Source organism: Ptychodera flava, unplaced genomic scaffold (assembly GCF_041260155.1).
Source record: "Ptychodera flava strain L36383 unplaced genomic scaffold, AS_Pfla_20210202 Scaffold_39__1_contigs__length_1403739_pilon, whole genome shotgun sequence".
In the NCBI taxonomy this organism is placed as follows: domain Eukaryota; kingdom Metazoa; phylum Hemichordata; class Enteropneusta; family Ptychoderidae; genus Ptychodera; species Ptychodera flava.
In genome coordinates this window covers 799,272-814,569 of record NW_027248361.1, presented here as the reverse complement: position 1 = coordinate 814,569, position 15,298 = coordinate 799,272, and the positions used below count along the sequence as shown (strand labels likewise).

The window sequence follows — 15,298 nt, the reverse complement described above, 5'->3', positions numbered from 1 at the left end:
TCTCTTACCTTGTCTATTGACTGTATAATTATTGTTAGTTCAATTTTGCTCTTGGCATCTTGAACCTGTCATCTCCAGGAATGTCGTGTTCTCTTTGCCGCCAAGAATACTGCCTTGTCAACTCTGAGAAACGTTCTGGTGCTGGTGATTGTCCTCTGAACATTGAATGCCTTGCTGTGTCAGCCTAATCATGCAATGATACCAATATTAATCAAAATGACGTAGACTATGTGACTTTCAACAGTAACATTACACAATTGATGCCGTGAATTTGACTACTTGGTTATGATTACCTTTCAGCGCTGAACACTGACAAAATTACAACAAAAAGTCACTGTTGCAAAACCCTAAGGTGTATTCCGATAACATTGCTATGGCGAAAATGGTTTGTGCATACATTTTGCAGCCCAATACTAAGCAAATAAAATTTGAACCAGCTTATTTTTGTGAAATCGAAAAATATTCTCACAGACATAACACAGCAATGGCGGCGATTTTGAATTTTATGAGACGGTGATTATTTTTTGTAATTTCCGCGTGTCGTGCAAAACTTAGGATTATTGCCGCCGATTTTCATTATTGATTTCGAAAGGAAACGGCTGAAAGTGTCTTTACGGAGAGTTTGACCAAAGTACAAGTCTTTCAATTTAGAAGCACATACTATCTTTCAAAAAGTGCACGCAGAGGATACAAATATGTAGAACAAGGAAATAGAATATCTCGTTTACCACTAGAAAGGGGGTTTGAGAACCACCCTCTGTAAATATTTAAGCAAAATATTTCGAATCTTAGTTACTTACTCGTTGAATGGATCGTTCTTCGTGGCCTACGGCTACATAGGGTCTGATAAATTGGGTTTCTGGCATCTGTGACGGCTGATAGATCGGAGAATCTATTCCTGCATGCATAGGCTGCAATAATCCAAAGGATATCACTTATACAAATCTACTGATAATTTTGTGAGTTTATTATACATTACAGTACTATTTGCATCAGACTGAAGAATTACAACGCAATTCTAGGTCGTCTAATAGAGAAATCCTAATGAAACACTTTTGAAATTGAGCCAAATGTGCTTGCCTTGTAAAGACACTGTATCTGATTTGTTGTTATACCTCTGAACCCCGTTCAGAGGTACCGTGCCTTTGATATACTACAGGGACGATTTATTCATACGCCCTTGTAACGTTCGATGTGTGAGAATACAGATGTTACACCGTTTTTTTCTCACACTCGGTTTTATCGCCAGAGCAGAGTATGTTTTCGTTTGACGATTGTCCATTGGTCAAACACTCCCCGCGCCCTAAGTGAGCATGTCGTTTGACAAGTGGGAGGTATCATACTGTACAACCGGAACAGGCAAATAGCTTTTACTTAAAGTTGAAGGTTCTATGTAATTCCTCGTCGGTGAAACATATTTGCGAGTATACCAAATAAAGATGTGATGAGGCAAAAGAAAATGAACTGTTTGGTAATACTGTGTGAAGTACAGCAGTAAGAACAAATGGCTATCTGTGTGAACATTGGAGGCATATTAGCAATATTTATCGATGGCAAAATGACATAAAGATATCCGTGATGACAACAATGGTTTAATTCAACGAAAGAAGGCTGTCAATTTGTCAAGTATTCCAGGGATGTGATAAAATATCAAATAAGCAAGGGCTTAGACGGAAGGTCTCACGGGTACTTGTGTCTCACATTAGCAAGATGTGATTATCAATCAGAAATTCCCTTATTCATATTAATCATTTTACAGCATTTTAAAATGTAACGGTTCCTCAATTAATATAGTTGCAGTTATTCTGCTATTTGTTGGCATGTAGTATGGTACTTTTTCCAGTGGGAGGCGATTGAAGATTTTAACTTAAATCGAATCGAGAGTTGGTAAAGGACAGTGCAGGAGAAGCCCCCCTTCTTGTTGTCTATGGTAAAGTGGGTAAAATAATTAAAAATTCAACACTTGATTGAATCAAACATTTCTCTCTTCAGCATTATTCTGACAGTGTGAACTTGTTTACGAGTTAAGTGTGATTTGACGGCTTTGAAATTATCTACTATGTTATCTCGATTGCCAACAGTTTGGTACTTCACCTTGTGCAATTTTGCACATTATGAATTCACATGTATTGATTATGAACTATCTAAGGTTTGTCGTTTGAAAGTAGAGCTCTCCCCTTCGAAGTAATGCTCACAGCATGTTAAGAAAACACGTCACACGGGGCAAGTTTAGCACCGTTTGTAATCTGCCATAATGACAATATTTAGATGTGCCTATTTAGACATTCGCTGTAATGTGAAAATAATTAAAAAAAATTACAAAAACGACATATTACCGCATTTTCCATTGCCCTAGCGACTTGTCGTGCCTGCACTTGCCAGATTGATTCGCCAAAATCGTCCAGGGAACCATCAGAATAGCTCGACTGATCGGCACTCCAGGCGTCGGCTAGTTTGCTGTCTTGTTCAGCAGTAAAGTCCCTCCAGTGTGACGAAGCCTTGACATGTTCACGTGACTTCGAGCTCTTTGCGCGACAACAGTAGACTGTAAATATGACGACGGCTATGAACAGGGCACCGGCAGTCACACCCAGTCCGATTGCCAAAGTCTCATATGACGTCTCGTCTTGTGCAGCTGTATAAAATATCAATTACAGACATGCTTTTGCGTAACATACATGATACACAAACCATTTTTTTGACAAAGTGGCAAAACGGCTTTGCATGTTTCAAATTTGATGTAAACTGTGGATGCATTAAAAAGAGCTTGACGACATACCTGGTTTTGTTGTGTTTAAACACCTGTCACCACTATATTCGGGTGGGCATCTACCAAACGACAGAACAGAGTACATGACTTAATATTACACGTATGCATATATTCACCTGTTTTTTGTATAACTGACTAGAAAGGGAAAAAAGAAAGTTGGTACAATATAAGCACAGATTTACATATCAAATGGTTATACTCACTCGCATATTCTATCTGCTATGGTTTCCCCAATACACGTGCCTCCGTTTGAACAGTATGTAGAGGGACAGATTTCTAAAGACAGTAAAAATATATTAACGAGAAGCATGTCCGTCATTCTAAAATTTGTAAGATATGTTTTCTCCGAAAAGAGGTAAAACTAACTCACATTTGTTGATTTTCATATCATGTAGGTCTCCAGTTTTGAACTGGACACATACTCAATATTTTATATAAGATTCATGTAACTTAAATTTTAGTGGAATATATATAATGTCTCGAGAATTATTTTGTGTTTCTTACATCCCTAAATAACAATAACACAACAATACACAAGTACCTGTACAAACACGTCCGGGGCGTGATGACATGTCTTGGTATCCATCTTTGCACGAACAGTGAAAACGTTCATGTATGTCTATACACTCTGCGTTAACACTGCAATCGTTCACATCACAGGCTTTTGGTATAATTTCTGTATCGGGGAAAGATATACAAAAGTGCTTATGCTTCTGTTCAATTGTACATCTTATAAATAGGGACCGTAAAAAGCGGCCAATAATGCACGGTATCGATCCATTCATATGAACAATAACTTAATAAACACAAACATATCATTAAAATGAACAATTAAATATAGAAGTAAGTAATGATTAATATTTAAACATAAATAACAAATGAATAAATAAATCAATACGTAAACGATTAGTTGATTCAATAATATGATTATAATTTGATAGTATCATACATTGAATGACTGAATGAATTAAACGAACGAATAAATTAATGACGTTAATGAACAAATGTATGAATGATTGAATGAATGAATGAATGAATGAATGAATGAATGAATGAATGAATGAATGAATGAATGACTATGTATAAATGTAAGAAATCAATTCAATCAATATTTCTTTTCTTTTTTTCATTTTTTAAATTCATCCATTCACCACACAATTAAATTATTTAGTCATCAATACTTACTTTCTACAGTCGGGTTGCTAACGAAATGAAATGTGATGTCATCCGTTACTGGAAGGTTGTTTCCAAGGTCTTCGTAGACCCGTTCAATATCAGCCGATCCAATATCTTCTGTGAAGTACGTGTTATATGTTACCACAGTGCTGCCCTTTTTGACGTCCAGAATTATGCATACTTGATACGTATTTCCTGTGCGTTGGTCTGTCTTAAAGGTGGCTGAGATCTATATGGATAAAAGAGAAACAGCAAAAGATGAACTTTTTGCTCAAGGACATGATACAGGACAATGAACGTTATGTATTGATGTATTGTGATTTGTATATGACATATACATACATACAAACACACACACATACGCACACACATACATACATACATACATACATACATACATACATACATACATACATACATACATACATACATACATACATACATACATACATACATACATACATACATACATACATACATACATACATACATACATACATACATACATACATACATACATACATACATACATACGATTATAAACAAATAGTTGACTTACAGCTGCGATAAATAGAGTTGTAAACTGTGTGTATTCTGGTGAAGTCTTGTCATTGTACGCGTCATTGAACTCTTCGGTTAAGGTCAACGCATTTTGGAAAACAACAGTGTCTGTAGAAATGATATGATAAGAATTGCATATTGTCTTACAACTCAGAAAAGTGCATAATACCACAAAAAATAATGCCATAAAAAGTCGTACATAATACCACATCAAATACTATGAATTCGTGAATTCATAATGAATACATAACGATTATTTCAAAGAGTAGGTTTAAGTTAATACTGCAAAACTAGTGAAGGCATTGGGATAGATATAAGTAGAGTTAGATATGTGGAGTTCCTGTTGAGTGCATACATTTTTACGATTCATAGACCCCTAACAATGTTTTATTTTTGTGTGTTAAATTTGAATTTTGGCTATACACGCAGGGGTAAGGTTCAAAAAATGTTCCTTCCTACTTAAAATGTGCCCATTCAACAACCTGTGAAACTACACACAGCGGGCGAGAAAATGCTCGAATCCATCAAAAGTACTGAAACACTTTGCCCTTGGCGACTGAAAATATTTAATTACCAAAATGCGTTCCGTATGGTGTTTAAACCTAAGTACATTGGATTGCTCTCGATGACAGTTATGTAGTAGGTGGATACAGTATATTTATTTTGGTCAAACGACATGATTGATGGAAATCAAGTTACCTTCAACATTTTCAATCCTCTTTCCCAGTATCGTCACAGTGTTCGCGCTAGCGCTTGCCACACTCGCAAAATGCGAATAAAACTCTCATTTTGCGAAAATGTTTTGAAAGTCATTAGCCACGCTTGCGAATTAAATTTTTCACCTCAAAATTGTTTGGACACATCGTCGGATCAATCATTCAACTACGATCGCCTCTGCACTATTACTTCCGGGTGCTGGCTGGAAGCGACCCGAATACTCCATTCACCAGAATAGGAATGTATATATTTTAAAGGGGTGAGCGAATTAACTACCCCGAACTCACGGGCAAGCAGTTTTTACCGCCGGGCAAGTAATGTTTGGTACCTCTACCAGCCCGATGGGCTAGCGTATGAAATGTAGGAGACAGCTGAGGAGAGTAGCAAAGTGGATCGGGAGCAAACGACATGTAGAAACGCATTGGCTGCAGCAAAATGAACACAGAGACGGACGTTTCCGAGCCTATGTAACTGACATGAAATTCCTAATTTATTTATTTAATCTTTAATTCAGACATAAAAAACGTCCATATAAAACATAAAAGAAAATGACAAGACAACAAAAAAAAAAAACCCACTTAATATAAAATATTAATCCAATGGGCTTGTAGTCCATAAAACCGCCTGTCACATGCAACGATAATACGATTGGAAATATTTTGGGATAATAGGATATTGTAGTAATATTGGTTTATTCAGTAAATTTAAGCTCATCTACTCTTCTGTTTTTGCAATTCACATGTTTTTAAGGGTAATCTGTAATATTGTAACTTTCAGCTATAGGGTACCCGACACTTTTGATAAATTTGCACAATAAATAGATTTCTACCATTTCAAATGACAGATCCTATTGTTTTCTTTGAAATTGTCATTATTGTTTTGTCCATTCCCCAAGTTTTGGTAATTTGAGAAAATAGAGGGTCATGTCCAAGGTGGCCTTGAACAATAGAGAGTCATGTCCAAGGTGGCCCTGAAAAATAGAGGGTCATGTCCAAGGTGGCCCTGAAAAATAGAGGGTCATGTCCAAGGTGGCCTTGAAAAATAGAGGGTCATGTTCAAGGTGGCCTTGAAAAATAGAGGGTCATGTCCAAGGTGGCCTTGAAAAATAGAGGGTCATGTTCAAGGTGGCCTTGAAAATATAAGGTAGTGTTGTCATGAACAATTTTTAGACATTTTCAACTTTTCAATTTCAAAATATCTTTTTAATACAAATATTTCACCAGCTACTTGAACTCCTTGTATTTTTTAAGTAGATAGAATAAAAAAATACAATTTTAACTATTTTACTTTGCCTTATTGAGGTACTAACATCAAAAGTATGAAATACCTTAGTTTCCTGAACATCTACCACACAATGAAAATGACAGTTTAGCAAAATAGGAGAGTTTACAATGTACTATCAGCAGTCAAACAAAGTAGCGGTTATAACTGTTCGAAAAATCGCAATTTGACAACCGTGATATATCAAAAACAGGTAAAGGATCAAAATTTGTAAGATTCAAAACATTCTGCAGAATTATATGATAAGTACAGTTTGCAAAATTTTTGTTTATTTCACTGTATTTACATTTGCAAAAAAAGCAAATTTGACTAGATTTAGTAAAAAGCAGTTAACTTAACTTTGTTGCAAAGTAGATTGAACAAAATTAAGAAATTTACCTTAGTCTGTAGCAACAAATTATGGTCTGGTGCCTTATTTTTCAATAATTTTTGACAAACTTTTCAAAATCCTATAAACCCAAAATATTTCCAATCGTGTTAAATTAAAATTCGATTTCAAAGAACGTATGCAATTCTGGTAGTCCGGCAGCCAAATCCACTTTTTGTCCCGAACCTTGTGTTAGGGTCTTAAGTTTTTTTTAAACCGGATTTTGCTAGTCAAGATAACCAAAGTGAAAAAAATAGTTACTGGATCTCTGTCAGTATTGAGCAATTTTAGATAATTAGCATAAACAAAATGGCCGCCAAATTATCACAAATTACAATTGGAAGCAGTAGAAGAAGGCTTTATATTGTTAAAGTCTGCTAGTAAAAGCACATTTCTATTAGTGTTTCATCTAATAAAAGGTTAGTAATCATAGATGAATAATTTAAATACTAATTTGCATAAATTAACACAAAATTATCGCAAATTACCATTGGAAGCAGTAGAAGTAGGCTTTATATTGTTAAAGTCTGCTAGTAAAAGCACATTTCTATTAGTGCTTCAACTAAAAAAGGTTAGTAATCATAGATGAATAAATTTAAATACTAATTTGCATAAATTAACACAAAATTATCGCAATTACCATTGGAAGCAGTAGAAGAAGGCTTTATATTGTTAAAGTCTGCTAGTAAAAGCACATTTATATTAGTGCTTCAACTAAAAAAAGGTTAGTAATCATAGATGAATAAATTTAAATACTCATTTTTAAATACTCATTTGCATAAATTAACACATAAACCAAATTTTATAGGAAAGCTTGAACTGTACCAAAGTAGATTATAAACAATGCTGCAATGAATGCTAAATGAATTGGTGCGGAAAAGGGGAAGGCAGCTTCACACACCATACTACTTTTGCGGATATTCAGTGTTTTCCTATGTTACTCGTAATATGTTTTATATTTTAATCTTCTATAAATTTGGACACAGTGTTGGGACACTATGGCGAAGCAAAAAGTTTACAACGAGGTAAAAGTAGCTAGGCTCCGTGTTTCATACAGCTCTCTCAACATTATACACGTGCCCGAACACAAATATAACCGGTCTAATAACTGGCAAACGAAAATACCACAACAGTCTTACAAGGAATACAATCTCTAACAGAAAGAGACCAAATACAACAAGCAAAGAAGCTCCTCGGACGTTTCGAAGAAGAAGTCAAATAACAACTTACACATAAACTCAAAATATAAGTTGTTACGTACAAAAAACTACTTCCCCAAACCAAACCAAAGGGCTCTTTTTCAGGGCCACCAAATTTTTCAGCCAAAGAATTACCATTGAAATAGGATGGCCAGGCCGCCATCATATTCAAAATGCACTCAGAGAAAATTTAACAGATTGAGGAAATCTTCTCTTATAATGGAAGCAAAAGAAAAGAATTAATTAAAAAAACAAACAAAAAATAAGACGCAAATCCCTAAGAACACTAAATGTATTAAAATATCTCTCGGAATATAAACAGCACGATTGGAACTAATTTTGGATAATTGGATTTTCATATTTTGCGAATTTCTGAAAAGTGTACATGTTCGGTGCCATATAGCTGAATGTTGTAGTATCGCAAATTACTCATTAAAACAAGTGTGTAATATAAAAGAAAAACAGATTAGATTACATTTGAAGATTCATCGACATTACGTCACCATCCAATTATCCCAAATTAGTTCCAATTGTGATAACTCCTGAAATAACATTGAATAGAAGCTTAAAATTTATTCCTGGAAAATTCCGAAATTCATTTCAATACAACCAAATCTAACCTAATATAGGCAGAAAAAATGCCATTAAAACACTATCAAATTGAACCATAACATTACCATAAAACCATTCGATAAAGACAGGGGAAATGGAATAGAAATATCAAATTAAACAGATTACATTGAAGAAAGTCACAGACTTTTAAGCCAAACGAGATTACGATACAAAAGCGCATGTAAATGACAGCGACAACACAACCAGAAAACTACACGGACATGTACTAAAATAAACAAATAGACAAATGATACGTTCAAATATCATGATCCCTTGAATACACATAATATGCACACCAACGCAGTATCCACTCCAAAAATTCAAAAAAGTCACCAGCATCAGCAAAATTCATTTGTCGTCATGGTCCAAATTATTTATGGCTGCTCTAGCCCGACACACAGAATATCGGAATACATAAGACTATTTCTTAAAACTGATTGTACAAAACCAGCCAATGTACATTAAATAATAACAAAACTAATATACATACGCAACCAAATACAGTCCACAAATTAGAACAATCGATATAATAGCACTAACGATGAAATGGAAAATTAAAAGCGATGAACGTCTTCAGCTTTTGTTCCATGAAAAAAACCAATAATAGCATACAAGAGAAACAAAACTTAAAAGATGAATTACTCGTAGTAAGAGCCAGAATCAACGCAAAGGATCAACGAAAAAGAGAAAAGAAACCCGAATGAACACATAAGTAAAGAACAAGAGAGTTCAACAACATCCAAAGGAAAACAGGCCATACACAGACAATACAAATATACAATCTCACACTGGATGGAATTCAGATCCAAATATATCAGTAATAGTTTCGTTACTAAAGGAACAAATGTAATTCTGGAGGTCATACACGAACAAAATAAGGATAACAATATTAAGAGACTGAAGAAGAACTCACATTTCAGAGTTTCGAAATGCACGTTAAAATGGATCACAAATGATTTTTGACACCACAGACCGAACGACGTCGACGAATCGTCATAGTACATCAAAAAATAATTAAACACCCCCCCCCCCAATACACATATTAAGAGTAACATACGAAAAAATTGAACATCCTCAAATATAGTATGGTGTGTTGAGCCGCCTTCCCCTTTTTACCTTTAGAGAACCCGAGTAACTTTGGAAATATCTTCTATAAGTTATTGTACTCCAAACCCATAGTCTTTTTCTGATTTCTGATACACAAAGTATGGCTAATCATGGATTCAATGTGATGTCAGCAGATTCCATATCAACCTCGAAAGTAGTGTAAATCAAAACGTTTTTTTCTTAAATGTACATCAAATGCATTGATAGTCGAGCTAGGAAAAAGTTCCCACCTTACTTAATCATTGTTTCGGTTAGAAAATCACAACTCAGGTTGGTTTTAGCCAAGGCATAACGATCACTAACTTACTTAGAAACATAACAGAGTCTCTTGGGAGAGTGAAACACAATTACCAGAACACTGTTCGCATCAGTTTATATCTTTTTACCAGTAAACAGACAAGTACTCGACAATGGGCGAAGGCTAAACTAGTCGGTTGCTTATATGTCTGATTATCAACATTAAATTTGCAACAGAAAAAGAAGTTTATGTAGTGCAACTATTAAAACTGATGTAAAAGCTACTGTGTTAAAATAACTGAACAAAGTACAGTAAATGATAATAATGTAGAGTTACGCTTAACAACGAATTGTTTACAGCTGGCCGCCATCTTGAAATTATGCAAATTAGCATGTCATTCAAATAATATATGCCAACATTTATGTACCAGTTTGCCGTTAGCAACTGCTTGGTGATTAAACGAGAAAAACAAAGTTACAGTATGTATAAAGCAATTTGAGTCTTCTTTCTCATACAAAGTGCAATAAGCTGGCGGCCATTTTGATTATGCTAATTTTCTCAAATTGCTCAATGCTGACATAAGGCCAGTAGTTATACTTCTTTTTGTGGTGGTCTTGGCAAACGAAATCAACCAAGAAAAAACTTAAGACCACAAAGCAAGGTTTACCCCGCTGGCAGCTGGCTGCCGGACATGTTTACAGCTAGCCGCCATCTTGAAATTATGCAAATTAGCATGTCATTCAAATAATATATGCAAATATTTATGTTCCAGTTTTCCGTCAGCAACTGCTTGGTGATTAAACGAGAAAAACAAAGTTACAACATGTATAAAGCCATTTGAGTCTTCTTTCTCATACAAAGTACAATAAGCTGGCGGCCATTTTGATTATGCTAATTTTCTCAAATTGCTCAATTCTGACAGAGGGCCAGTAATTAAATTCTTTGTTTTGGTGGTCTTGACAAACGAAATCCACCGAGAAAAAAACTTAAGACCACAAAGCAAGGTTTACCCCACTGGCTGCCGGACTATGGATGAAGAAGACGAATTTCTAGGAAATTGCAGCTTGAATTTAATCTCGGGGAAAAAGACAAACAAACCATACGATTTGACGTCAAGCTCCGTAAAAATTCAACTGAGGTGGGTCTACAGTGTACATGCATGCACTGTGATTTGGCCGTAGCAGCACGCAAAAATACAGACCTTTCAAAGATAAAAATAAACAATATAGCAATGAAATTTGTTGTAGTCATGAGTGAAATGCCTCAAATAAAATGGTCATTCATTTGGATCGTGCTGTGACACGTGAAATCTCTCTTGCCAAGAAAGTAAATAATCGTCCATCGCATCGCCACGATGAGACAACCGGACTGGCATACAGCTATGGCGGATATGACATCAAAAAGGACTCTTCTATTAGGGAAGAGGGACCGAGGATTAAAAATACCACAAATAAGTTTGGTTTTACTCGCAGTTCCGTCGCTTGAACATCCATTCTCCATTACTTGGTTATCCTCTATTGCTTTCTTTGATCAGTAATGTAAACTTATCAAACGTAATGGGTTTGTAAACGTTCTTGATATTTACTAACCCCTTTCAACAAATAGAGCGTTCATCATGACCGTCCATGCTTTTGAATACAACACATATGCATGTGAGAGTCAATCATCATCGTCACATCGGACACTGCGATCGCATGACATGCTATTCTGTGTAGATTTTGTTGTTGTTGCTGTTGTTGTAATTTCATTTATTTCCGCAATATTACATGGGTATCAAGGAGCAGAATGCTTCCAATGCATAGGGTTATTGTATTCACAGAGAAATTCACACGGAGCTCCCGAGGTTGTAGGAAAGCACAAAAGCATACATTGTTATCAGATCAGGTACTGCAATGTTATATCATGTGTAAACGGTCATGCCCTACGCTAAAAAAATGACTGATTCGTATCTTCAAAGACAAGGAGAAAAAAGGCTGTGGTATTTTGCTACAGTTTTTGGTACACAAGTTTCGTAAATTTAGGTAAAAAATCTTCATGTCAGACGCAATTTTTCCCTCACATGTTGCAGCTGAAGAGCAGGCAGTGAAACCTCAAGTCACAGGCAGGCCAATTGAAACTGGCTGGGCTAGCAATTTTTTGTCTTCTTGCCCGGGGACAAGTGAGTTTATGACTTAAAAATGATTTGCTCATGAAGTGTGTTTAGAAATGGTCCAGTGCACGTGACGTCCAACATTTATTTATTTATTTATTTATTTTATTTACATTTGAAACGGTTTAAAACGCAAAAACTGCAGAAAAAGCAGACCACATTGTTTACTTTGAATAACAGAGTCACATCAGTCGCACATCTTTGTGTTTTTAGTAAAATATTTGCGTGGCTAATCAACTTTTGCTGTGGCTAATGTTTTTTTGCATGAATTAGCCATACCAGCAGACCGTGGCTAATATGAAAAAATCCTAGCGCGAACACTGAGTCATGTAAATGATTATAGTTACTTAATTTTTTGTATTTACCTTTACATTGATCTCCTACTCTTACAGTTCCAATCAGGCACACACATTCATAAGAACCAGGTCTGTTGACACATTGTTCGTTGTTCTGGCATGGGTTGCTGAGACATTCGTCAAAATCTAATCACGTGATAGTAATAATAATGGCGAAATAATAATATCAAAAGCAATTGAATTGCAGATGATCTATTTTGTAGAATAATTGAAAACTGATATAATTTCAGTTGATCTGAGCTCAAAATATCTTGCTTAACAAGGTTTAAGGAAAATATCATATCGTGATCAGTTACGTTGTAATAATATGTAAAATATCTTATGTAAAAATACCATGACTTGCCCTGATTGGTCCTCTGTTGCGGATTTGGTACTGCGTATTGTGTTAAACTGTCGTACATTTGCAAGATACCAAGTTGGCTTACCTGTACATGATTCTTGGTTTCCAGGCTTTTCGTACCCATCTGCACAGGGGCAAGTGTACAAGTTGTGACCTTGGAATTCACATTTCTCATGGGCTTGGCAGCTATCACTTTCATCAATGCAATGGTTGATCACTAGAAAAATGAAACGAACAAAATGTCTCGGTAAGTTTTGCTGATATAAACTCCTGAAAGGAGCAGCTCATCATATGTCTCATTCTATACGTAGAACTACGATATTACTAAAAGGCCGACCATCCGAGTAAAACACAATTGGAACTAATTTGGGATACTTGGATCTTCAAATTTTTTTAATTTTTTCAAAAGCGTTAGGTGTTCTATAGCTGAATGTTGCAACATTACAAACTACTCATAAAAACAAGTGTATAACTTAAAACGAAAAGCAGATCAGCTTACATTTGCAGATTTTAAAGACATTACTTCACCATCCAATTATCCCAAATTAGTTCCAATCATGTTATAAAAAAGAACCTAATACGTTTCGAACCAAATTAATTTTCTTTTGTTCAAGACGTACCAACATCTTGAATAGTGAACGAGTCAGCTTGTATACGTGTCTTCATTCCAACGAGTTGGCCATTTTCTGTTAAACCAGCGTTGAAAGCTGACATGACGTCATCAGTTGACAGTCTTGACGACTTCTTAACATTTACAGAATACCGTACTCTTGTGGCACTTGCAGTTGGTTCAAAACCAGAAACAATGCTTCCAAGATAATCAGACCCAAAGGAAGAGTTTAAGAAGACCGTGTTTACCTAAAACGAAAGTTAATCTTGGCGTAATTATACCTATGCATATATTTATTTATTATTTGTTGTCTGTCTATCCGTGTGAATATATAGGCCCAATCTGTGTCAGTCTGTCTGTCTAATATCTGTCGCCATTGCCCGTTTCTCAGTTTCCTATCCATGTATTTCAACATCTGTCCATCTGTCAAAATATTTGAATATGCGAAAACAAGCAAACCGTTTTTTTTGAACATAAGTACTTTACACAGCAGTATATTACTGACGTCCAATATCGGATATAAGAGGTAACGGACACTACCTCGTTTCGCAGTAACATACACTACCTCATTTCAGAGTACACGGATACTACTTCATTTCAAAGTCACATACACTACCTCATTCCCCAGTAACGGACACTACCTCATTTCACAGTAACGTACACAACCTCACTCCACAATAACGGACACAACCTCATTTCACAGTAACGGACACTACCTCATTTCACAGTAATTCACAGTAACAGGCACTACCTTATTTCACAGTAACGGAAACTACCTTATTTCACAGTACATAATTACACTGCAGATCATCTGTGAACGACCAAGTGTACATCTTTGAACAATGGCTTTAGCTTATGCATATATCGACGTATACTCACATCGTCTTCGATAACACCGCCTACTTGATCAAAAACAGTCGATGAAATCAGAGTAAGCTGAGTATCAAAGACTGTCATGTCTTTCACACCGACAGATAGGACAGCCATAGATGCATTGAAGGATGTTGATTCTGAAATCGAATGAAGACGCAATCGTCACACTTACAATCTCGTTAGTTTTTGATATACCCGTTAGAAAACATACACATTTTACAAAGCACAAGGATCAAATAAGTGTATGAAAAAGTATAATTTCTTCAGAGCTGCACATTTCTGGTACAATGACACTAAAGAAATAAAGGGATCTTCAATGACAATTACATATACTTTTCAAACACGCCTATGAGCTTGGGTGAACTGCAATATTCACGGCGACCACCGGTTGCTGGTCAACGCCACTGAAGAAACGTGTAATACACGATTAAACCACAAAGATAATATTTTTCGGCTGGAGATAAAAATGCTTGTAAAAATTTGACGGAAGGATCTCAAATTTGCAAACGACTGACTGATTGACTCTCTCTCTCTCTCTCTCTCCGATATATCTTTGGAAAGAGGAAATATTTGTACCTTCACAATGTGCGTCCTCGTGAGATCTATAGTAATTTGATCGACATTGGCATTGGTAACTGCCTGGCAAGTTTATACAGCGTTCATTTTGTGTACAGGGCGATTGCTTGCATTCATCAACATCTGCAAGAGACGTAAAAATAGTTGATGGTTGATTGGTGTTTTAATCTTTAGTTGAATGAAAATATAATTGCAAAAGTGCACTTTACCATGAAAGCCTAATTGTCCTTGGGTAAGTACTAATACGGCTAGTTTTCAATCGGGTTCGAACCCACAACATACGGTACGGCATCAGTCGCCTAGCGGAGAGGCCACAGAGAGAACCGCTTGGCTAAATCTCCACTCCCAAAAAGAGTGGTTCAATAG

General features: G+C 35.8%; 1 protein-coding gene across 1 annotated transcript in view; it reads right to left on the bottom strand.

Annotated features, from left to right (window-relative positions):
* LOC139127953 (uncharacterized) overlaps nucleotides 1-15,298 on the bottom strand; it is a 41,270-nt gene that overhangs the window by 2,369 nt on the left and 23,603 nt on the right. The window contains exons 33-45 of the mRNA XM_070693805.1: nucleotides 14,933-15,055; nucleotides 14,363-14,493; nucleotides 13,494-13,731; nucleotides 12,959-13,090; nucleotides 12,543-12,659; nucleotides 4,506-4,615; nucleotides 3,956-4,175; nucleotides 3,312-3,446; nucleotides 2,974-3,046; nucleotides 2,780-2,829; nucleotides 2,337-2,635; nucleotides 801-911; nucleotides 9-184 (exon numbers count right to left, since the gene is read on the bottom strand). Of these exons, the coding sequence (XP_070549906.1) occupies nucleotides 35-184; nucleotides 801-911; nucleotides 2,337-2,635; nucleotides 2,780-2,829; nucleotides 2,974-3,046; nucleotides 3,312-3,446; nucleotides 3,956-4,175; nucleotides 4,506-4,615; nucleotides 12,543-12,659; nucleotides 12,959-13,090; nucleotides 13,494-13,731; nucleotides 14,363-14,493; nucleotides 14,933-15,055 (1,889 nt within the window). The 3' untranslated portion in view covers nucleotides 9-34. The remainder of the gene's footprint in view (nucleotides 1-8; nucleotides 185-800; nucleotides 912-2,336; nucleotides 2,636-2,779; nucleotides 2,830-2,973; nucleotides 3,047-3,311; nucleotides 3,447-3,955; nucleotides 4,176-4,505; nucleotides 4,616-12,542; nucleotides 12,660-12,958; nucleotides 13,091-13,493; nucleotides 13,732-14,362; nucleotides 14,494-14,932; nucleotides 15,056-15,298) is intronic.